An 18,422-nucleotide genomic window follows, 5' to 3' on the forward strand; every position below is an offset into this window, starting at 1 on the left:
TAATGGCTCCTCTCCGTCCTCGGTGGAACCCAATGTCAGCCCTGGGCTTAGAACAGATTTATTCTCTCTCACTCTACTGGAAAAGCCAGGAATACAGCACATATTCTCTCAAACTACCAATGGATCAAGTTGGCAGCTTGTTTGGGCAATCTCATGCAGGCCTGGGATGGTTGGAGCACCACGCCATGGCTTGGGTGCCTGAAGCCATTTCCTCGGACAGTTATGTTGTTGACCTTGGTCCTCGGGGTGTTCAAGAGGTGCAAGAGGGACTGCAAAAGTTCAAAGGTCAGTGATGTGCCCCCGTTCTGTGTTGGGTGATGCTTTCATTTGCTGACGAATAAGCAGAGCTTGAGCTTGATGGTCACGAAGTCAGTCGTCATAATTTCCACCTTCCAACCCTCGAGGCGCAACTGGAGCAAGCCTGCCACGAGGTTCATCGAGGCCGCGGATTTGTCATCCTCAGGGGCCTCGATCCCCAACAGTATTCAGTCGAGGACAACCTGATGATCTACCTCGGGATTGCTGCGTATATTGGGGATCAGAGAGGGTTTCAGGACAAGAAGGGGAACATGCTGAGTATGCTTTGGAATCAAAACAATGTGATGAACTGAACTGATACCTGCCTCGCCCACATAGCCCACATCACAGCCTCCAAAGACTGGAAGACACCCCCTGAGCTTCGGCATGGTATTCATACCACCAAAGGCCTAAGTTGGCACTGTGATATCGGAGTCGACATCCTCGCGCTTCACGTCCGCTCCCTCGCCGAGCATGGTGGGGACACATTTATAGCTTCATCGCTCACAATTGTAAAGGAGCTTGAGGCGCTATACCCACACGTCATCCAAGCCCTTCAAGAAGCTGCGTGGCCAATCCAAATGTCGGTTGGCACAATTTTGTCACATTTCACATGCGCACTGAGCCATCGCTAATTATATTTCCGCTCATTAGCTCAGGCAATCCGATCCCCCGCTACATTCTGGCGCCACTCCTGCACATGGACCCTGAGAACAACCACATCATTCTGAGCGTTGACCCTGGGAGACTTGGTGTGCACCCATCTACGACAAGAACCGATGGCACTTCGCCAATTCCGCCCCTCACACCAACTCAGCTCGAGACCCTCCGCATCCTCAACCAAGTCGCCTCAAAGTATCGTCTTCGCCTAGACACAAAGGCTGGCGACATCGTCTTGCTCAACAACTTTGCCCATTTGCATGCTCGCGATGCCTACAGCGATCCCGGACAAGGCCAAGGACGACATCTGGTCAGATTGTACCTGCGTAATGCAGCACTGGCGCACCCCGTTCCAGAGTCTATGCGTGTCCCCTGGGAGGCAGCATTTGGGCCCAGGAATGGGGAGGGCCGATATCCTGTTGCTCCAGCTTTAGAATACACAGCACCTCGATACACGGCCGGTTCTGCTGCTTTTCCCCTGGACGACAACGATGATGTCAACGGAGACGGCACCGCATGATTCCTTCGTTGCCAAGACGCTCACTGCCACAATCTCCTTTTGCCAGCCTCAAGTTGGCTTTGATTTTGGACAACTTCGAAGTTGAGCTGCTGCCAGCAACACTCTCGCAACCTTATCCTCAATCTAACCCGGACTATCTGCGTTGGCCTCTGGTTGTTTCACAAGCCAACGCCTTTGCAGCCATTTTAGTGCAGGCCTATCATTATGTGGAATTTTTTTGGGTAGTGGTGGCCAGAAACTTTGTCTCAGAATGTGGGTATCTACGGAGGACAACGCAGTGGCCAAATATGTGAGGTTACAATGAGCCAAAAGTCTAGCCTGATGGCGATTGCTAGTTTCATGAGCCTTAAGATGTCTCGTCGAGTACTTTTCGAATCAAAAATGGTCCCCTGTTCATCGCAGCTTTCCGTAATGTCTCGGCCATCACAGGCAGTCAAACATGCGTCATCAGGTAGGGATGCGAGCATGCCAACTGCATGCAAGCATAGCCCTGATCACATCCGCATAAAAGTTCAGAATCCGGAGGGGAAGCGCCTCCTGTCAGAACAGGCCGAAGTCTCGGAAAGCAGCTGGTCAATTGTATGTGTCCAAGACATGGATGGGTACAAGACACCCCACGCTTCAGTGTCCATAGCCCCTATTACTGGGTGATTGATACGATGGTGGATACTGTGATTGGGGAGCGGAACACGGGCAGGTACCAAAAGAGTCACCATAATCTGCAAGCACGGCGGCTGTCAACCATGAAATTCCGCCATAAAATGTAACAGTGGATGTCTTAACTGAAGACCTGGTGTCCACGAAGAGGTGGGTACCCTAGTACCAGGGCAAAGTGACAGACCAAGCATCTCGGACATGGCTCCGCTGACAACAGCATCACATTAGGCTCGAGCTTCTTCTTTCAGATATACTTGCATCAATGCGGGGGCCTCCATCCAGGTTAGGCATGATGGAACTGATGTCAGAACTTTGGGGCAGGAGGGCAGCCGCCCTCTTTCGCGAGTCTGGCAGCACTCACCCATCTTGACTTTGGCTACTGATCACCCCCAGCCCATTTTCGGGCTGATTGGCATGACCATACAATTAAAGAGTGTGTCGGAGGCTGTTTCAATACCTCGATGGTCGATTTACCGAGCATACCAATGGTATGCCTCATCACAGTCTCCTACGGGTAGTACCGGTTTATTTTTCATTGCCTCTCCCTTGATCATCTGTCGAATGATGCCGCAGTCAGTTATCAGGAGAAACAGCATTTGTAACTCCTCTTGCCACGGGTCGTAGACCCGAATCAATCGACTGCTTCGGGTAGAAGGAATTTTGCCGCATATATCCGGGCATCACACCATGCTTCGACCATATGGAGTAGTGAACACTTCGACAGGCGCCCACGGGCTGATCTCCCAACCGGCGTCCTCTCAGCTAAGCAACAGTTCCGCGAACAATCGCTCACTGATGTCACGAATATCGAACTAGTATCGCTTAGTACCCAAACCATTGAAGACATTAGACCTGGAGAAGAGTGTGTATACGACTGTGTTGTCCGAGTCCGATTAGGTGCCGAGGTCCGTGGACACGTATCTGTTCAGCTCATCACTGTCTTTTGTCTCCCCAAGGAAGCCCAAGACGGATGGGTGGACAAAGACCGGCGGCAAACGGGTGTTAAGCACCAACACCATCAACTCCCATTCTCACTATACTTGATCAGGATTGTTCAGTAAATACGCATTCAAGTTTATACCAAGAAAATAGCTCATCGTGGATGTGTGGCACTGTCTGGGCAGTGCACTTGATGACGAACCGCTTGCCCTTTCCAAACCCGCATGCAACCAGACATCACGTATTGCGTGCCATCACCGCCAAGATAAAGCTGGATAGGTACCTAATCTGTCACCGGTTCCATGGTAGCTGGGTGCCAAAGGCTGATCCCAAGTGACAGGACTGTAGAGAACATGTCGAGTAGGTGTCCGGCATCGAGTACGAGCATTGAAGGGCCACAGAGTACCCTACCTCCGCGGATCAAGAGGAGACTAGCTGTTCCAACCAAGGATAGTCACGTTTGTCACGGTCAAGTCACAAAGTCCAGCCAGCCACCCCACATCACCCTGCCTGGGCGGTTTGAGATGGCGCACGTCGCACCCCCCCCCTTTATCTGATTCTGGACCACCTCAGTTCTTGAGTCCGGGGCATCTCCCCGTCGAATAGGATTACCTGACATGTCTGGCCTTCTGCCGATTACCTACCCTGTCATTCGACTGTCACTTAGACAGTGGAGCCGAGCAGCGGCTGCGGTAAGTCTTCCTGTTGGATCGGTTTTGGATCTTCACCCAAGCCTGAGCTACACTAGCTTAGCCCACCACGATACCCCAGTCATCCCCTGAGCCGGCCGGCAGCATTATTGGCAACGGTGGGTGTGTAGTGTAATGGCTTCGAGTAAGATGGAGGCGAGGTGGGCGAGCAACTCGGAGAGTACATGCTGTTCTTAGCTTTACTGGCCCTTGGTTCGACGCTGACAGGATATCCAGCCACGTCTCATGGGGATGTCCAGCGGTGAAGGTCACAACAGGCATGACGCCAGGTACCTGTGGGAAGCAAACTACTTGATGACTCGCGGTGCAGTTGACAACTTGCTCAAGACCGGCATGCCAATCCCTGAAGCCTTGGGACTCCCCAGGGCTCCATGTTGATAGCCCCCTTTCAATGCCTGTCTTGCTATATACCCATTTACGGTGTGGAACAACACACTTGGTGGCTGGACACAAGCCGCAAACACTGTGCGGAGGATTTTCCGACGCACAGGCTGATACGGCATCCGTGGTACATCACCTACCTACCTCGTCAGCACCCCACCGCACCTGCAGAGCCTCCTCCCTCTGCTTTCTCTTCATCTTTCCGCCTGTCTCGACTCCTTTGCTACCTCGACCACCTCGACCACGAAAGGCACACGACAATGGTTATGTTTCGAGAATTACGGGCCCTAGTCGAGACATTGACTCCCGCATTCCATCATTGATGCCGCACGCTCTCATCCGTCTGTATCTAAATACGAAAACTGCGGTAGCCGTCTGATGTCCACCTCCATCTCTTTTTCTTATTATTCTCGCCCATTCGACCGAAGCTTCTTCTCCACGATGGAAGCCCCCGCCGCGCACGATCGGAAGAAGTTTCCGAGGGTACCCATGTCTTTCTCTTTAGGCCTGGACGCTGGTCCCATCTGATTTCGACACTACTACAACGAATCAGCATCTTCCCTGGTTGTCGAGCTCTCAGCAAGGAATCACAGTGACGCTTTCATGTATTGGGTCTGAGGTATGGCGGGCATGTTGCAAGGAGAAATCAACCGTGTGTCAGGGAGCCATCGCTTCTGCGAACCAACCGGATTTTTGGAACGAAAATTTGCTCAGACTCTCGTCAACTACGGCTTTCGTTGTGAGCAACGAGTTTTCCTTGACTCGACGAACTCATTGACAGCTCTGGCCTCAGTATAGCTGTGTTGTCCATGCAATACAAGCAAACTCGTAAGCCTGCTGAAGAACTGGCTAATCGACTTGTCATGCACGACCATTCGCGCCCAAGAGTTGGCCATCAGGAACGAGCGACTCGAGTGCCCATAAGCAGACGTCCACCTGTCTCTTGCACACTGCCAGCTTTTCAAACGATCAAAACAACGTACCGAATCGACGAGAACGAATCTCACACACCCAGCTCGACAGTTATTGCAAACATTATCTCCTTGGCGATCTCCCATCCGTCCAGATTTTCGGATGAGTCGGGCGAGGTTCACGAGCCTTGCCAACGAGGCCCGACAGCTACTACTTTGGGGGTCTGCTAAAAACCAATGGCATTCAGTTCCATTTAGAGCTGTCTCTATGGGATCGGCATGACTCGCAGCCTTGAACGTCCGAAACATTTCTAGTCGCCACTCGCCAAGCAACCGCGCTCTAGTTTCCGTCGGAAACTCCCACTCGATCGAGGGACAACAAAAAGCGGTAGGCCAAGACGGGCGCCATCTTGACAGCCCGGAAACAGTCTAGATCGCGGGTTTACTAGGGAATGGCGCCGTGCCAGCGTTTGAGGCCTGTTGATGGGATTGATGTAGTGTTCGCTGCATCGCCCAAATAACTACACTGAATTGCTAACAGAGAAGGGTTCGGCTTTAGGGAACAGACCTCACCGGCTGCTTTGTTACCTAAGCGAACGCGGGCTGTCGGAGTGATGGGGAAGATGGGATCAAAATCCAGCTAGAAAAACGAGTGCACAATTCAAGAGCAGGACGACAGAATAGGCAAAATATGGGCATGAAAGTGGATGGATCTCCCCAGCAGCCAGCTGCAAATCTCGAGGGCAATATAGACCGTGTTTACTACACCTGCCCAGAACCCCCTGGCACAGCTCGAGCAGCCCCTTGCTCCTTGACAACCCGCCTAAAGTTCTTTGGGAATCTCCTCGCCAACCTGAACTGCTCCGTTTCTTCTTCCACCGCGGCAGGAAGGTGCTCCCTCCAGGTGCCAGCCATGTCTGATCCGAATCCGAGTTTTCCACCCCACGACCAAGAGATGACGCGCTCTGCTCTTGCGCCTTCAGGGGCGTGGAGGAGGCCGGGGGCGATGTCGACCATGTCTGGGCGGGAGTCGCAGGCGTAAAAGACCACGGCTGAGCAAGTGCTGCAGTGGTAGCGCTGGACGCCTTGGGAGCTGGGGTAGAGGGATAATGTGCCGAGTCTGGGGTCGGTTCCGATGGCGGATTGGAGGGCGGTGGTGTCGAGGGGAAGGGGGGAGGTGGGATCAGAGGCAAAGGTGATGTGTTTTAGCTCTGCAAAGGTCCAGGCAAAGATCTCGGTTCCGGAGACGAGGCGGCAGTCGGAACAGCCGTCGAGTGAGCCGAGGAGTTTGTAACTCTCTGGATCGACGAACCAGGGCAGTTGCCCCCCCTTTGACTGGTGTTCTTTAAAGTCCCTTTGGGCATCGCCGGCTTTGAGGACGAAGTCGACGCCGCCGCAGTGGCATTTGAGGGGGATGTTGCCCTCTTTTTCGGGAAGGTGGAGGAGGTTGTCAGCATGGGAAAGGAATATGTTTTTATCCTCGGGCCAGTATCCCTCTGAGGTGATTTCTTTCGACTTTTCTCTCCAGCCTAGCCAGCGTCGGGGTTTGGCGGCGGAGGGAGGGTTGAGACCGTTGAGCCAGGGGACTGCCCCGCCGTCGATGGTGTCGGCTAGGAACATGTGAGCGTCCCATTCTATGAGGTTTTGGCCTAGTGGCAGTGGGGAGGAAGGGGTGAGGACGCCGGTGAAGGCGAGGTAATTTGTGACGCCGGGGGTGGAGTTGTCTTCCCAGAAGAGGGTGGTGGAGCAGTGACTGCAAAAGTAGATGTTTAAGCGGGGGGAGAAGGCATATTGTTTGAGGTTGTCAGAGGGTTGGGGAGGAGGCCCGGGCCAGAGGATGTCGGTGGAGCCGCGCAGGGAGCCGGTGAGGTGCCGGCAGGAGTTGCAGTGGCAGTTTGTTGCTTTGAGAGGGAGGGAGGTGGTGGGGATGGGTTTGGAGGTGAAGGTCAGGGCGCGGCAGTGGCATTGGGCTGTGAGGGTGATGGTATCGGTGTTGGACTCCATAGTGGTGCTGAAGGGTTGGGTTGTTTGATGGTGGGACAGGATGGCGGTGACAGGTGCGGGGGCAGGTCAATATATAGCCCACTTAGGAGATAACGTGTTGGTTAAGAGATGCAGTTTGTATTACCTCCTAAAGTGTGGGTGATTTATGGTGAATACGCTTGATACGCCCGGCAGGCAAAAGCTGTCACCCGAAAGGCGTCGTGAGCTCCGATGGAAAGCGCGGTTGAGAACCAATCTGACGTCACTTAATTGGCTGTTCAACAATGGGCGATGCTCTCTCGGAATAGTTCCTCTTTGGGCACCGGCCGGTAACATGAGAACACATGGACAAAAGTAGTTCATCTCCGAGGAAATTCTGTAGTTTGTTTCCACCTACAACTAGAGGAAGAGTAATCCAACAACTCCTGAGTGGGAAAATCTCCGATCCAACCATGCTCCAGAAAAGACTTACACACCTTGTTGTATACGCACCCCCACAAACTCCAAAACAGCCAAATCCGATGTAAATGCTCATGATGCCCGTCCATTTCTGCTTTTGTTTATGCCAACCGCTCATCGTTGCGCGCAATGGCACTTGGGCTTGCGAACCCATTCTGTTGGCTGCCTTCGTTCTTTAGTAGCTTCCTGCTTGCTGCTTTGTCGTCATCTTCGTCGTCTGTCATGAGACCATCAAGCTCAAACTCGCTGGCATCCTGCACCTGAGCCTCGTCACCACTGCGAGCGTGGCCGTTGAGGGTAATCTTGGACGGGGGGTTGGCGGCACGGTCGTAGACGTTGATGAACATCATGACGACCAAAAACACCAGGAAGGCCAAGCTGTACATGATCAAAATGTACGCCACGGCGTCCATTCCGGAACCGGCAATGAATGCCATTTGTTCTTCGGTAGCGCCCATAAACAGAAAGCCTGAGGCGTAGAGGAGCTGTATTTGTGTGTTAGCAACACATTGAAGTAGCCCGGTTAGCAAAGACTTACAAAAACAGGAACATATTGGAAGCTGTTGATCTGTGTCCCGTCTTCTGATACGCCTGCCTTGTCCCTGAGCACAAAAGAGATCTCGATGATGCGAGTGACACCAACGGCCATCAATGTATACCCAAATGCCGCGTGTGTCATCGCACTCGTCATCAGCTCCTGAGGATGCGCCGACATGGCCCATCCTGTAATGAAGATGACAAAGCCAGGGACGAAGTTGCGCTTGGGGGTGCCGTCTCGGCCCTTGCTCAGCCAAACTCCAGCGAGGCCGGCGCTCCACCAAATGATGCCCATGGTCGTGTGCTGCCAGTCATTCCTGACCCATTCGGTTCCCCATCTGTGCTCAGTGAAGGTGTTGACACAACCCCATGCAGCAATAACGGCGCTGTCGAAGAACTCTTGGCTGCGGCCAGTCCGACGGAGCCAAATCTGACCAACGAGCAGCACGATGGTAAGGAGGACGCCGTATGCGATGAAGGCACTGCCCATGATGAAGTGAGCGGCACATTGTCCCAGGTGATCACCCTGGCAAAAGCCCAGTAGAGTGATACCTCCAAATAGCATCTGAACCCATGATAGCAGCGGGAATGCTTTTCCGTTGACGCTGTGAAGAATGCGAATGAAGGGACGGATACGGCCGTGGATGCCCCGCTCGAGATGTAGCTTCAAGTAGACGCCCAAGACAATCTGAGCAACCAGAAGAAAGAACAACGGTGTCGCGGCCTTTGCGTGGGCGTTTTCCGGGTTGAATTCGCGGCCCTTGTGGAGATGGCCGAGGGCGTAGCCTAGCAATGCCAGTACGGTGCTGCCAACTTGCAGTGGGACGTGCCAACGGCTTTTGACGATCTGGGTGTGCGCGTCATTGTCAGCCCCTGCTCTTCGCTTCGAGATGTCGATAACAACCCCTACTACGCCGTTGACTTACCCCAAGCACCATTCCCAAGGGAAACAGTATCCCAAAGGTAAACGTCTGTAAAAATATGTGTATCCATAGTGTTGTATCCTGGTATGTTGTCAGCAAGACTCGATACCCTGGATTCCAATGCTGCCCAGAGCTCACGTCTAACATACGATTGGATCCAGCGATATGGTTGACCCTTCCGGGATGTTGTCCCCGCCGTGATTTCCATGCGATAGCGCCATTGGGAGAAGTGCGGCGGCTACTGTGATCCTGGCGATCGAAGGAGAGATTCGAGGGACATAACGCAACAGAGACGAGGAGCCAATGCTCTCCGCCTGGGTAGCAAAAGTCATGGCGAGGACTCGGTTTCGGCAGGACAAGCAGCTCCCTGGAAGACCGCTTCACTGTGGACGAGCTTGCGCAACTTTGGCACGAATGCACGGATCACCGGTGTCGAAAAGATCAGATGAATGCGGGCGATGACGTTACTGTTATCGTGGGGTTCGTGGCGGACGACGGACAACGAAGGCGCAACCGAGAACAGGAACAGGAACAGGAACAGACACAGGGCTTTCAGGTGCCAGCCGCGGTGGCCAGAAGTTTATCGTTATAAAGGGAGCATGAGAATTTGATCCTTCTTGGAAAAAAAGGGATGGGCTTTTCGATCCGGCCTCTTCGGCATCGAAATCTTGTCCAAGCTGCTTGGATTTCCTTGGACAACTCGGCGCTCATATCGACCTGTAACTGCTTCACCCCTGCAGTCGGGTACTCGCTCCTCGGCATTGGGATGCGTGATTGGCCAAGCAAGCAATTATATGGGTCTCAATCTAACTGCTTTTGGCCAAGCCTGGGCGCCGGGATATACTGGCTTGTCCAAGTGGGCATGTTCCTCATGTTTCCTCGAGTCGACATCTTGGGAGATGGAAAACATCGCCAGTTGTTTCACACATTTTGCTCAAGATGTTGGTGTGAGTCGCACAGAGATTACTATTCGGGGCTTACTGGTAACATTGCGCAGGTACCGTCAGCTTCGCCAAAGGTACTCTGCAGCGGAGGGGGGGGCCACTGTTCATCTCTTGGCACCGTTACACAGCCATCCGGACAATCGGGGCACAGCAGACAAGCTTTTGAGGCTTCATTAACTCAGGTTGGCAATTAATAATAACATCGCAATTATTTTCCCTGGGCAGCGAGCTTCATGTCGGCCTCCCACTCCTTTTGCATCTCGTCTGCAAACACATCATCGCTCAAGACCCTCCACCCCACTAGAGCCATGCCTTTCCCGCACTCCACCGCTCTCGCAAACGCGTCCTCCGTTGCGGCGGCCCTCGTAAATCCCTTGGTGTGGTTCGGCGAGCCCTCCTCCGTGCCGATTCCGAAAACACCGTGGAACCCGGGGCACTCGTAGCAGACGTCGCCCATGTCGGTGCTACCAGCTAGGATATCCTTCGGCTCGTCATAAGAGACCGTTCCCTCCGGCATCGCCTCGACATATGCCTTGCACAGCGATGCGCTTGGTCGAACGTCGGCATACGAGTTGAGGGGCTCCGTGTGCATCTGGCAGCCGGTTGCGAGCGCAGCGCCCTCAAAACACTTCAGCACTCGCTGCCACAGCGCCTCCGCCTGCGCACGTGTTTGGCTGCGGATGTAGTATTCGACGCAGCAGTTCCCCGGTGTGACGTTGGGCCGGTCACCGGCCGATCTGAAGATACCGTGGATGCGATCGTACGGGCGAATTTGCTGGCGCAGCATGCTGATGGCATTGTACGAGAGGCACACAGCATCGAGTGCGTTGACTCCGTCCCAGGGCGCGATGGCCGCGTGCGACTCCTTGCCGGTGAAGTGGACACGGAACTTGACGTTGGCCAGCATGCGCACAAAAGAGACGCCCCGGATGTGGGACGGGAGGTTGTGGCCTGGCCCTGGATGGACCATCAACGCTGCCGAAGCTCCCTTGTAAGCGCCGGCTGCGATCAACTTCAGTTTACCACCACCTCCCTCCTCGGCAGGAGTCCCCAGGAGACGAACACGACCTGGCAGGCCGGATGCCTTGAGAGCGGCCGCAACGCCAAGGAACGAGGCGAACGATGCTGAGGCAATCAAGTTGTGTCCACAGGCGTGGCCGATGCCAGGAAGGGCGTCATACTCGGCATTGAAGATGACAAGACGGCCACCAGAGCCGAACTCGGCAGAGAATGATGTCTCGAGCCCAAAGGCATGGGGCGTCACCTTGAAGCCCAGTGAGGTCAGGATGGTGACGAAGGCTTCGTGTGCCTTGAACTCTTCATATGCTAGCTCGGGGTTGGAGTGTATTTGGTGGTTGATGGATGATATCTCGGCGTTTCTAGCTTGTATCTCATTTTCGATCACGGACGTCCACTGTTGAGCCATGTTGGTGAGGATGTTGATGAGGACTTGATGAAAAGGATTGGTGATGGATGATGCCAGCCAGGAGAAGAACTCAATTGGGCAACCGTCTTGTATCAGGTTTTGGACAGACCACAACGCCGAATATCCTCAAAACGGTCCGCCAAGGTCTCTGCGAACGGCTCAACTCTCAGCATCACAAAGATCGGTCCGGCTGATGATGGCATTGGATGATTTGCCCTTGGCGCTCCCCGCCATGACAACCCCACCGTTCTCTGATGGTGTTGGTCACTTCAACCAATGGTGCGAGAGTGTGTTCAATATCATCGAGACGGCCATTCGTTCAATTACCTACTCACGCTACTCGGCCGATACCTGAGAGCAAATGATTTCATTGGATATACCGAGACGAAGGAGCAAATCGTGAACTCGACGCCAGGTGCGCAATCACCCCCGCATCCCCCACATGCCGCCGAAACCAGCAACTGGCACGCCGAGACACGAGGCTTGAAAGATGTCGCGAATCTTGGCCATTCCAACCCTTGACCCACCCTCTTGAAGCAGCAACACACAACGCATTGCTTGAACAAGACCTTCATCTTTGAGTTCCCCCAACGCCCAGATTCGCTTGAACGGATCTGTCGTCTCGATCCCCGCCCAGAACAGCGGCCATTGCATGCGATCTGGCTGGTCTTCTCTGCCGGTGGCCAAGCTTTTCTGGATGAGGAGCAACAAAGAATCAACGACGTCGGCAATCTTGACAGCCTGGGGCTGGGGTGAAGAAAAGGCGAGATGTTCCTCAGTCAAACTGCATCGGAAGTGGTAGATGCGGAGTGTATAAAAGTTCACTCCAGCCCAATCTGCGTTCAACATCACACGATCTCGGAGCGCAGCATTTGAAGAGGTTAGGCGTAGAACGCGAAGAGGACCTGGCTCACACTGCAAGGCCTGTATCTTGCTCAGGATTTCGTCGCTGGCCTTTGTATCCAGGGGCAGCTGTTCATCGGCAGCGTTATTGACCTCCTGCACGAGGACCCAGGTGTCGTGGATCATGTCAAGAGCGCTGGAGTTCTTCATGTCGTCCACAACCTCGTCATCGGGATATCTCTCGGCCCAGAACGATTCCAGAGTGGTTCTTGAAATCTTGTACAGATCTACCAAAGCTTGCCGAGAAGCTGACGAAGTTAGAAGCCTGGCAATCCTCCCACCTTCTCCTTGTGTGGCTGCTTGTGCATCAATCCAAAAAAGCCAAACCATAAGACGAGCCAACAGTGCCTTTTTCGGCTCCGGCCAGGCCGGATTCTCCGCATCTGCAGAAGTCAACATTTGGTGGAGGTTGAAAGCCGTCAAGTACTCCTCCATCATCTTGCTGAGCCCACTCATCAGCATGCGGTTTCCTGCAGCATGGCGACGCTTCTGGTGCAGGTAAAGGAACCAAAAACAGGACATGGCATTCAGGGGGTCGATTTCGCGACTTCGGATCTCTGCCTCCAGCTGCTGATGCCCGAGACGATAGTTCTCATCGGCACGGGCAAACAGGGCGCCTTGGGATCCTGCTCGCCACGCCATTTCGTTCTGTGTTGCTGCCAGGAGGAGATGCAAGACAGCTTTGCTTTCGCGGGCTGTCTCCCACACAATAGCATGAGTAGACCAGTTGGGATTCTTCGCGCTCCCAAACCCAAACGTCGCGCTGCTACGGTACCATGCCAAAGCCTTGCGCTCCGCTTGGGACGGGGATACGCCCAAAGGCAGAGGGGCGAGAAGGGCATCGGAGCTGATGTGCATGTCCAATGTTGGTTCGGGATACGGGACAGGAAACCATGGCATGAAGTCCGAGCAGTCTAGGCCCGTGAGAAAGCTGAAGTCTGGGACTATGGGCAGGTCGCTCATCGACAAGTCAACGTCCGGCGTCCAAGTGGATGCTTGAGCCTGAATGAGTTGGTCATGTGTGTCGTTGACGGCGGGAGCTAAACGTCTGAGAGACCGACTTTCAGCTTGCGGGATGTCTTCCTCTGGCTGGTGGGTCTGTAGTTCCGGAGGAGGAGGCCATTCACACCCGGTCTTTTGCTTGACACACTTCAAGCAAACAGGGTGTCGCTCATCGCATTTGACATGTCTAGCACGGCACGTTAAGCAGCCTTGCATTGATGCTTGGTCAGTCAAGTGGCTACCCAACCCCACGGGGGATGCTTACCGTTCTTGGATCTCGTCCCGGTTCTCGGTTCAGCGGAGGACATAGACATCTTCTTGGTCTTGCCGACGCGATGTAAGCGTGTACCCGAGTTGGAACTTCGGCGAGGGTATGGGTAAGTGACAATGGCGTGATGGAAGTCGGGTCATCAGGTTACCTACAGATTCAAGTGGCGACCCATTTTTATCTTATTATCTTCTCTTCGCATGTCGTCCCTTCTTCGTTGGCGAAGGTGTGCTTGCGGGGTTGGGGTTGTGACTATCCAGCCTCGTTCTCACAGAGCTGACCCCTCATGGTCCTGGTGGTTGAAGTGTCGGCTCGACAGACCAATCATCTTAGACCGTCGCGTGAAAGCACCAATCGTCTTGTTTCTTCTGCGCGGTTTCTGCATGCACCGAGAGGACAGGGCTTGAAGGACAAATATTGGGTACGCTGCTGTCATCTACAGCTCAGACTGGCCCAGCTGCAAGCATTGACACGAGGACTCAAGCCATGGTGTAAAAAGGTAAACTCTTTCTGTCTCTCTATCCTCATACGTAAGTATCTGCATACAGGTTTTCTTCCATTCGTCTGCTCTAACACCCATTACAAACCCAGGTGCGCCACTCGGCTAGCTGGCTTGCACCCTCCACAACTTCCAGTTATTCCTGCAATGGTCTCTGGTATGTCCTATCAAGCCTTCTTGTTCTCGGTGCTTCCGAGTGCTTGCAGTTTCTTGGCGTGGAATTGCTGTTAAATGTCAATCGTCACGATCAGGGAGATAAAGGGGGTCATTGGCTGAAGGAACCACTCACACCATCCACACCAGCCCCAACCAGCTTGAGCGGAATCTTTTGCAACAACCAAGGCACCGGAACATTGACACGGGTCACCTTGGCATCCTCATCTTTGACCTCTGGGTTCAAGAGGACATTCCTCGGAAGCAAAGGGTCGAAAATCGAGGGCCTTGCCAACCCAACCATATCGCAATCACCCCTCCTGAGCGCCTCCTCCATCCCAAGCCTGGTGGTGAAGCCGCCCGTAACCATCAATGGAATCCCGGCCAACTCCCGCTTAGCTACTCTGGCAAACTCGAGAAAGAACGCCTCTCTTTTCTTCGTGCTCTCGGCGAGCATCTCCCTGGGTTTGATATCCTCAAAACTGCCCCCGCTGATCTCGACAAAATCCAGCTCTGTCTTTGCCAGGAGTCGGAGCTGCTCGATGCTGTCTTCTTTGCCTTGCCTGTCGGTTTGCTGGTGATCCACGCTGTTTAGCTTGAGGCCTACGACGAACCCTTTGTATTCTTTGGTGGCTTCCCTCACGGCAGCGATGATCTCGAGGATGACGCGGGCTCGCTTGGCAGCTGTGCCACCGTAGGCATCGGTTCGCTTGTTGGAATGAGGGGAAAGGAACTGCGTGAGGAGGAAGCCGTGGGCGGCGTGGATCTGGACGCCGTTGAAGCCGGCTTTGGCGAGGATGAGGGCGGAGTGGGCGTGCTTGGTGATGAGGGATTGGATTTCGGGGAGGGTCATTTCTCGGGGGTGGGCGAAGAGGAGGGTGCGGGCTATCTTTGGGAGGAGGCCGGGGCCTAGGTCGAGGGGAATGGGGGAGGGGGCCAAGGGGGGTTCGAACATGGAGCGGGCTTTAGAGGCGAAGCGGAGGAGTTGTTTGCCCGGGTGGATTAGTTGGACTATTACTGGGGATGGGGGGGTGGTGGAGGAGGCAGGGGGGCGGAAGGAAGCTGCCCAGGATTGGAGGGAGGAGAGGAGGGTTTCTTCGGGGAGGTTGGGTTGGTTGGCAAGAACGGCATTGGTGGTGACTTGGAGGGGGTCGATGGCTACCGAGCCGGTGAGGATAAGGCCCCAGGAGCCGGTGGACCAGGAGGAGGAGATGGCTTTTAATTGGGGGGAGGGGAGGTTGGTGGTGGGATCGGCGCAGTCTTCGAACATGGAGGCTTTGGCGAGGCGGTTGGGGATGGTGAGGTTGGAGACGGGGAGGGTTAGGGGTTGGGAGAGGAGGAGGTTAGGTGATGGAGGCATTTTGGGTGTTGCTGAAGGGGCGGAAGGAGCTTTGGTGAGTATTGAAGATTCAGGGGGTCAAAGCGTGATATCAGGATACGGTGGTGTGGTCTGGAGTCAGCAACAGGTGCAGCTATGCAGTGGGCATGGTGGTGTTTATACTTGAGCATGGAGGCCTTGGTTTGTCTACTTCCGTTGCCCAAGTGGATCATGCCCGTTCCCATGTTTCCCTTTTGACTTCACTGCCTCACTTCCATAAGGCACGCGTATCACATTGGGTCATACGGCGGGCCTCGGTGTTGACGCTGGACCATCACCAAAGTGTCCGTTTAGCAGGTGTTTTCTTCGAGATATTTGTCAAACGGACAAACTTTTCCTTCTTGTCTAAGAAGTCACTCATCGAGGCTCCATATCTCGGAGACATATGATGGTCAGGGTGAGGCATGGGGTCTAGCTTTGCTTGTGTAAGCCATCGCGCGCGGGTTCCGTTTTGGGACTAGCGGCTGTGCAACCCCAACCCTTGACACAAAGTCACTACAACCACTTGTTGATGACAATGAGGACAATGTTGGGATGGTTACACCAGCGGCCTACAATTTCTAAGCCCAGTAATAAGTGCTGTTGGAGTTGGTCTTCTGTTCGGTCAGTGCTGAATGCTGATGTTTCATCATTGGTGGTCTTGTCTTGTGCGGAGACTTTTATGTTTGGATGGAACAACCTTCGCCGCTGATGAAGAACCCCGAGGTTTGAAAGCGAGGTTGCGGATGTTTTCTTTTATCACACTTGAAGGTTTGTACTCCGTCAAAGCTTGGTGCAGACGAATAGGGACACGCCTATTTGATGGCAGAGTGTGGGGGGTGGAGGCTTGTAGGGAAGGAACGTTCTCTTGATTACACCCCTTACAGGCACTGTTAGTTCCCCCCCTGGATTCTGCATACAAAAATTGTCTTCTCGACTACCCTCTCTAACAGATGGCTGAATGGGGGTGGGACTGCTGAGGCTCTTGCTGCTTCATGTTGGGGGGTTATAAGGTAACCTGGTAAGTGGTCATGTTGGGGAGTGAAGGTGGGAAGTAGCGGGACCGGAGGTGTGTCAAGGCAAGTTCCAATGAGGTGCGAAGGCAAGTTCAAGTGCTGTTAATTGCAGTGGCGTGACTTCTGTTGATTCTGTGAAGGAAGGAGAGAATCTGTCTTACACAACAGCTGAGCTGAGTGCCTTCCTTTCAGTCTGGTGTTGGCGGCAGTTGCTCTCACTGCTGCCTGTCCCTTCCTGTCATTACTTTTGCTGGTAAGGCAGTTGCGTCAAGCCAATGGAATGGGTCCTTGGCACGGTTGCCGTTGCTGTTGCTGTTGCTGCTGGAGTACTTGCAGCAGAGCAATCTTGAATTACCAGCAGCGGGTTTTGACTCGACAGCAACTTTGATTTGACAGCAGTTTTTCTGACAGCATGTTGGTTTACCAGCAACTCAACTGCTCTTGGCCCTAGAGAGCCATTGCAGCAAAGCATTAGCTTTGGTGTTGGCCTTCCTCCCTGCCACTGGTGTGGTGCCGACTGATATCCTTTCAAGGCAGTAGTTTGTTCAGAAAGCACATTCAGGGGATTGCTCCACCTTACCCCTTGCATTACTCGCCCGGCTTGTACAACGTCAGAAATGTTCCGGCTGTTTGATCCGACACAGTGGCTCTCCTCTCAGGTTCATGGTGTTCCGGACCCTTGGCTAAATGACGCTTGATCACTTGAACCGGTACCCTTATTAACGGCTCATTGTCTACACGGCACCCCCACATACCCCCATCACCATAATATTCCTCGATTGGCCAAAATCTGAAGCAAACCCAATTGATAGTTGGTGAGCATCTTTTGCTCGTTCCTGTGGACTTGGCTCTGCATCACACAGCAGACAACAAGCTTTCGCGCTATCACCATCGAACGTGGCCAAGCAAAAGTCATCACATATGGAGTTTTAGGAGTTTTACTTGCTGACGCCTTTTTACAACCCTGAGATCAAATCCTCCCTTCGCACAATGACTCTTTTCAACCCTCCCGTTATGAGATCTGTGATGATGCTCACCGGGTAATTTCACCCGCGCAATATAGGAATCGGATGAGGAATTATGCAGCCATCGACCATCCTGGCCCCACGCAGTAGAGATTTGTCCGCTTACATGTTGCATGTAGGACTCGGCAGGTGAAGGTCTCGAAGGCTTTTACACATCGGATATCTTGTCTGCGCACCCGCCATCAAGGCTTCGCCAAGGAATACCACAACGCAGAGGCAGAGCCGCCATCGACACAACCACATGGCAAGATCCGGACCAGCCGCCGCTGCTACCCCACGAATGCCTGTTCATTACCACCCAGTACCGCCCGACTGGTTATACGCACATGAACAAGTACGGACACGGACAAACGCCACAAACACCGCAGCTCCCTGGCACAGCCCGCAACTGATATTGCTCCTCCCGAGGAGCCGTCAGCTTGAGGACTCGGGGTTTACTCGGTCGGTACCATCGTGGAAGATCGGCCGAGATCCCCTGCTGTTCCCCTGAAAGGCGCGTTTCCCACGTTCCCGTATATGGCGCCAACAAATGACGCTGCATCTCGAGATTAATCTTCCGCAAATCTCCCCAGTTGCACACCACAGGATCGGCTCGCCCAGGACCACATACACTCTCGTTCCGGGCTCGTCTGTTGTTCCTCGCTCACAGCCTACGTTCCTTACCATCAGCCCTGACCATGTTAATTTATTGACAACCGGCAAAACGCTTGAGTGATCCGATCCCAGTGCTCACAAGATCACAATCTCAAAAGACAAGAAAATCAGATTTAAACATGGGGAGACCGCCATACGATCTAGTGGGAAAAGTCGCACCACTCCCATTACCAGTCTTTTACCACGGACTCACCAGCC

At 53.7% G+C, this 18,422-nt stretch overlaps 6 protein-coding genes across 6 annotated transcripts; 1 reads left to right on the plus strand and 5 right to left on the minus strand.

Moving 5' to 3' along the window:
- Positions 1–2: 2 nt before the first annotated feature.
- On the plus strand, positions 3–3,190 carry QC764_204220 (uncharacterized protein; the record flags this gene model as incomplete). The annotated part of the gene is made up of 5 exons (XM_062944121.1): positions 3–285; positions 346–576; positions 637–880; positions 952–2,284; positions 2,363–3,190. 4 exons carry the CDS (start codon positions 3–5, stop codon positions 1,475–1,477), a joined length of 1,284 nt encoding a protein of 427 aa, XP_062802915.1. The 3' UTR covers positions 1,478–2,284; positions 2,363–3,190.
- Positions 3,191–5,837: 2,647 nt separating this feature from the next.
- QC764_204230 (uncharacterized protein) lies at positions 5,838–7,079 on the minus strand (the record flags this gene model as incomplete). Its single annotated transcript, XM_062944122.1, has 1 exon — positions 5,838–7,079. One exon carries the CDS (start codon positions 7,077–7,079, stop codon positions 5,838–5,840), a length of 1,242 nt encoding a protein of 413 aa, XP_062802916.1.
- Positions 7,080–7,618: 539 nt separating this feature from the next.
- QC764_204240 (uncharacterized protein) lies at positions 7,619–9,866 on the minus strand (the record flags this gene model as incomplete). Its single annotated transcript, XM_062944123.1, has 4 exons — positions 9,127–9,866; positions 8,981–9,058; positions 8,056–8,901; positions 7,619–8,002 (listed from the first exon to the last, which is right to left on the minus strand). The coding sequence occupies exons 1-4, from the start codon at positions 9,307–9,309 to the stop codon at positions 7,619–7,621; spliced, it is 1,491 nt and encodes a 496-aa protein (XP_062802917.1). The 5' UTR covers positions 9,310–9,866.
- Positions 9,867–10,129: 263 nt separating this feature from the next.
- Positions 10,130–11,347, minus strand: QC764_204250 (uncharacterized protein; the record flags this gene model as incomplete). Its single annotated transcript, XM_062944124.1, has 1 exon — positions 10,130–11,347. The coding sequence occupies one exon, from the start codon at positions 11,345–11,347 to the stop codon at positions 10,130–10,132; it is 1,218 nt and encodes a 405-aa protein (XP_062802918.1).
- Positions 11,348–11,770: 423 nt separating this feature from the next.
- Positions 11,771–13,788, minus strand: QC764_204260 (uncharacterized protein; the record flags this gene model as incomplete). The annotated part of the gene is made up of 3 exons (XM_062944125.1): positions 13,676–13,788; positions 13,518–13,612; positions 11,771–13,461 (listed from the first exon to the last, which is right to left on the minus strand). Exons 1-3 carry the CDS (start codon positions 13,720–13,722, stop codon positions 11,771–11,773), a joined length of 1,833 nt encoding a protein of 610 aa, XP_062802919.1. The 5' UTR covers positions 13,723–13,788.
- Positions 13,789–14,012: 224 nt separating this feature from the next.
- QC764_204270 (uncharacterized protein) lies at positions 14,013–15,895 on the minus strand. Its single transcript, XM_062944126.1, has 2 exons — positions 14,309–15,895; positions 14,013–14,243 (listed from the first exon to the last, which is right to left on the minus strand). The coding sequence occupies exons 1-2, from the start codon at positions 15,530–15,532 to the stop codon at positions 14,187–14,189; spliced, it is 1,281 nt and encodes a 426-aa protein (XP_062802920.1). The 5' UTR covers positions 15,533–15,895; the 3' UTR covers positions 14,013–14,186.
- Between the last annotated feature and the right edge of the window lie 2,527 nt (positions 15,896–18,422).

This window comes from Podospora pseudoanserina, chromosome 2 (genome assembly GCF_035222485.1).
Source record: "Podospora pseudoanserina strain CBS 124.78 chromosome 2, whole genome shotgun sequence".
NCBI lineage: Eukaryota > Fungi > Ascomycota > Sordariomycetes > Sordariales > Podosporaceae > Podospora > Podospora pseudoanserina.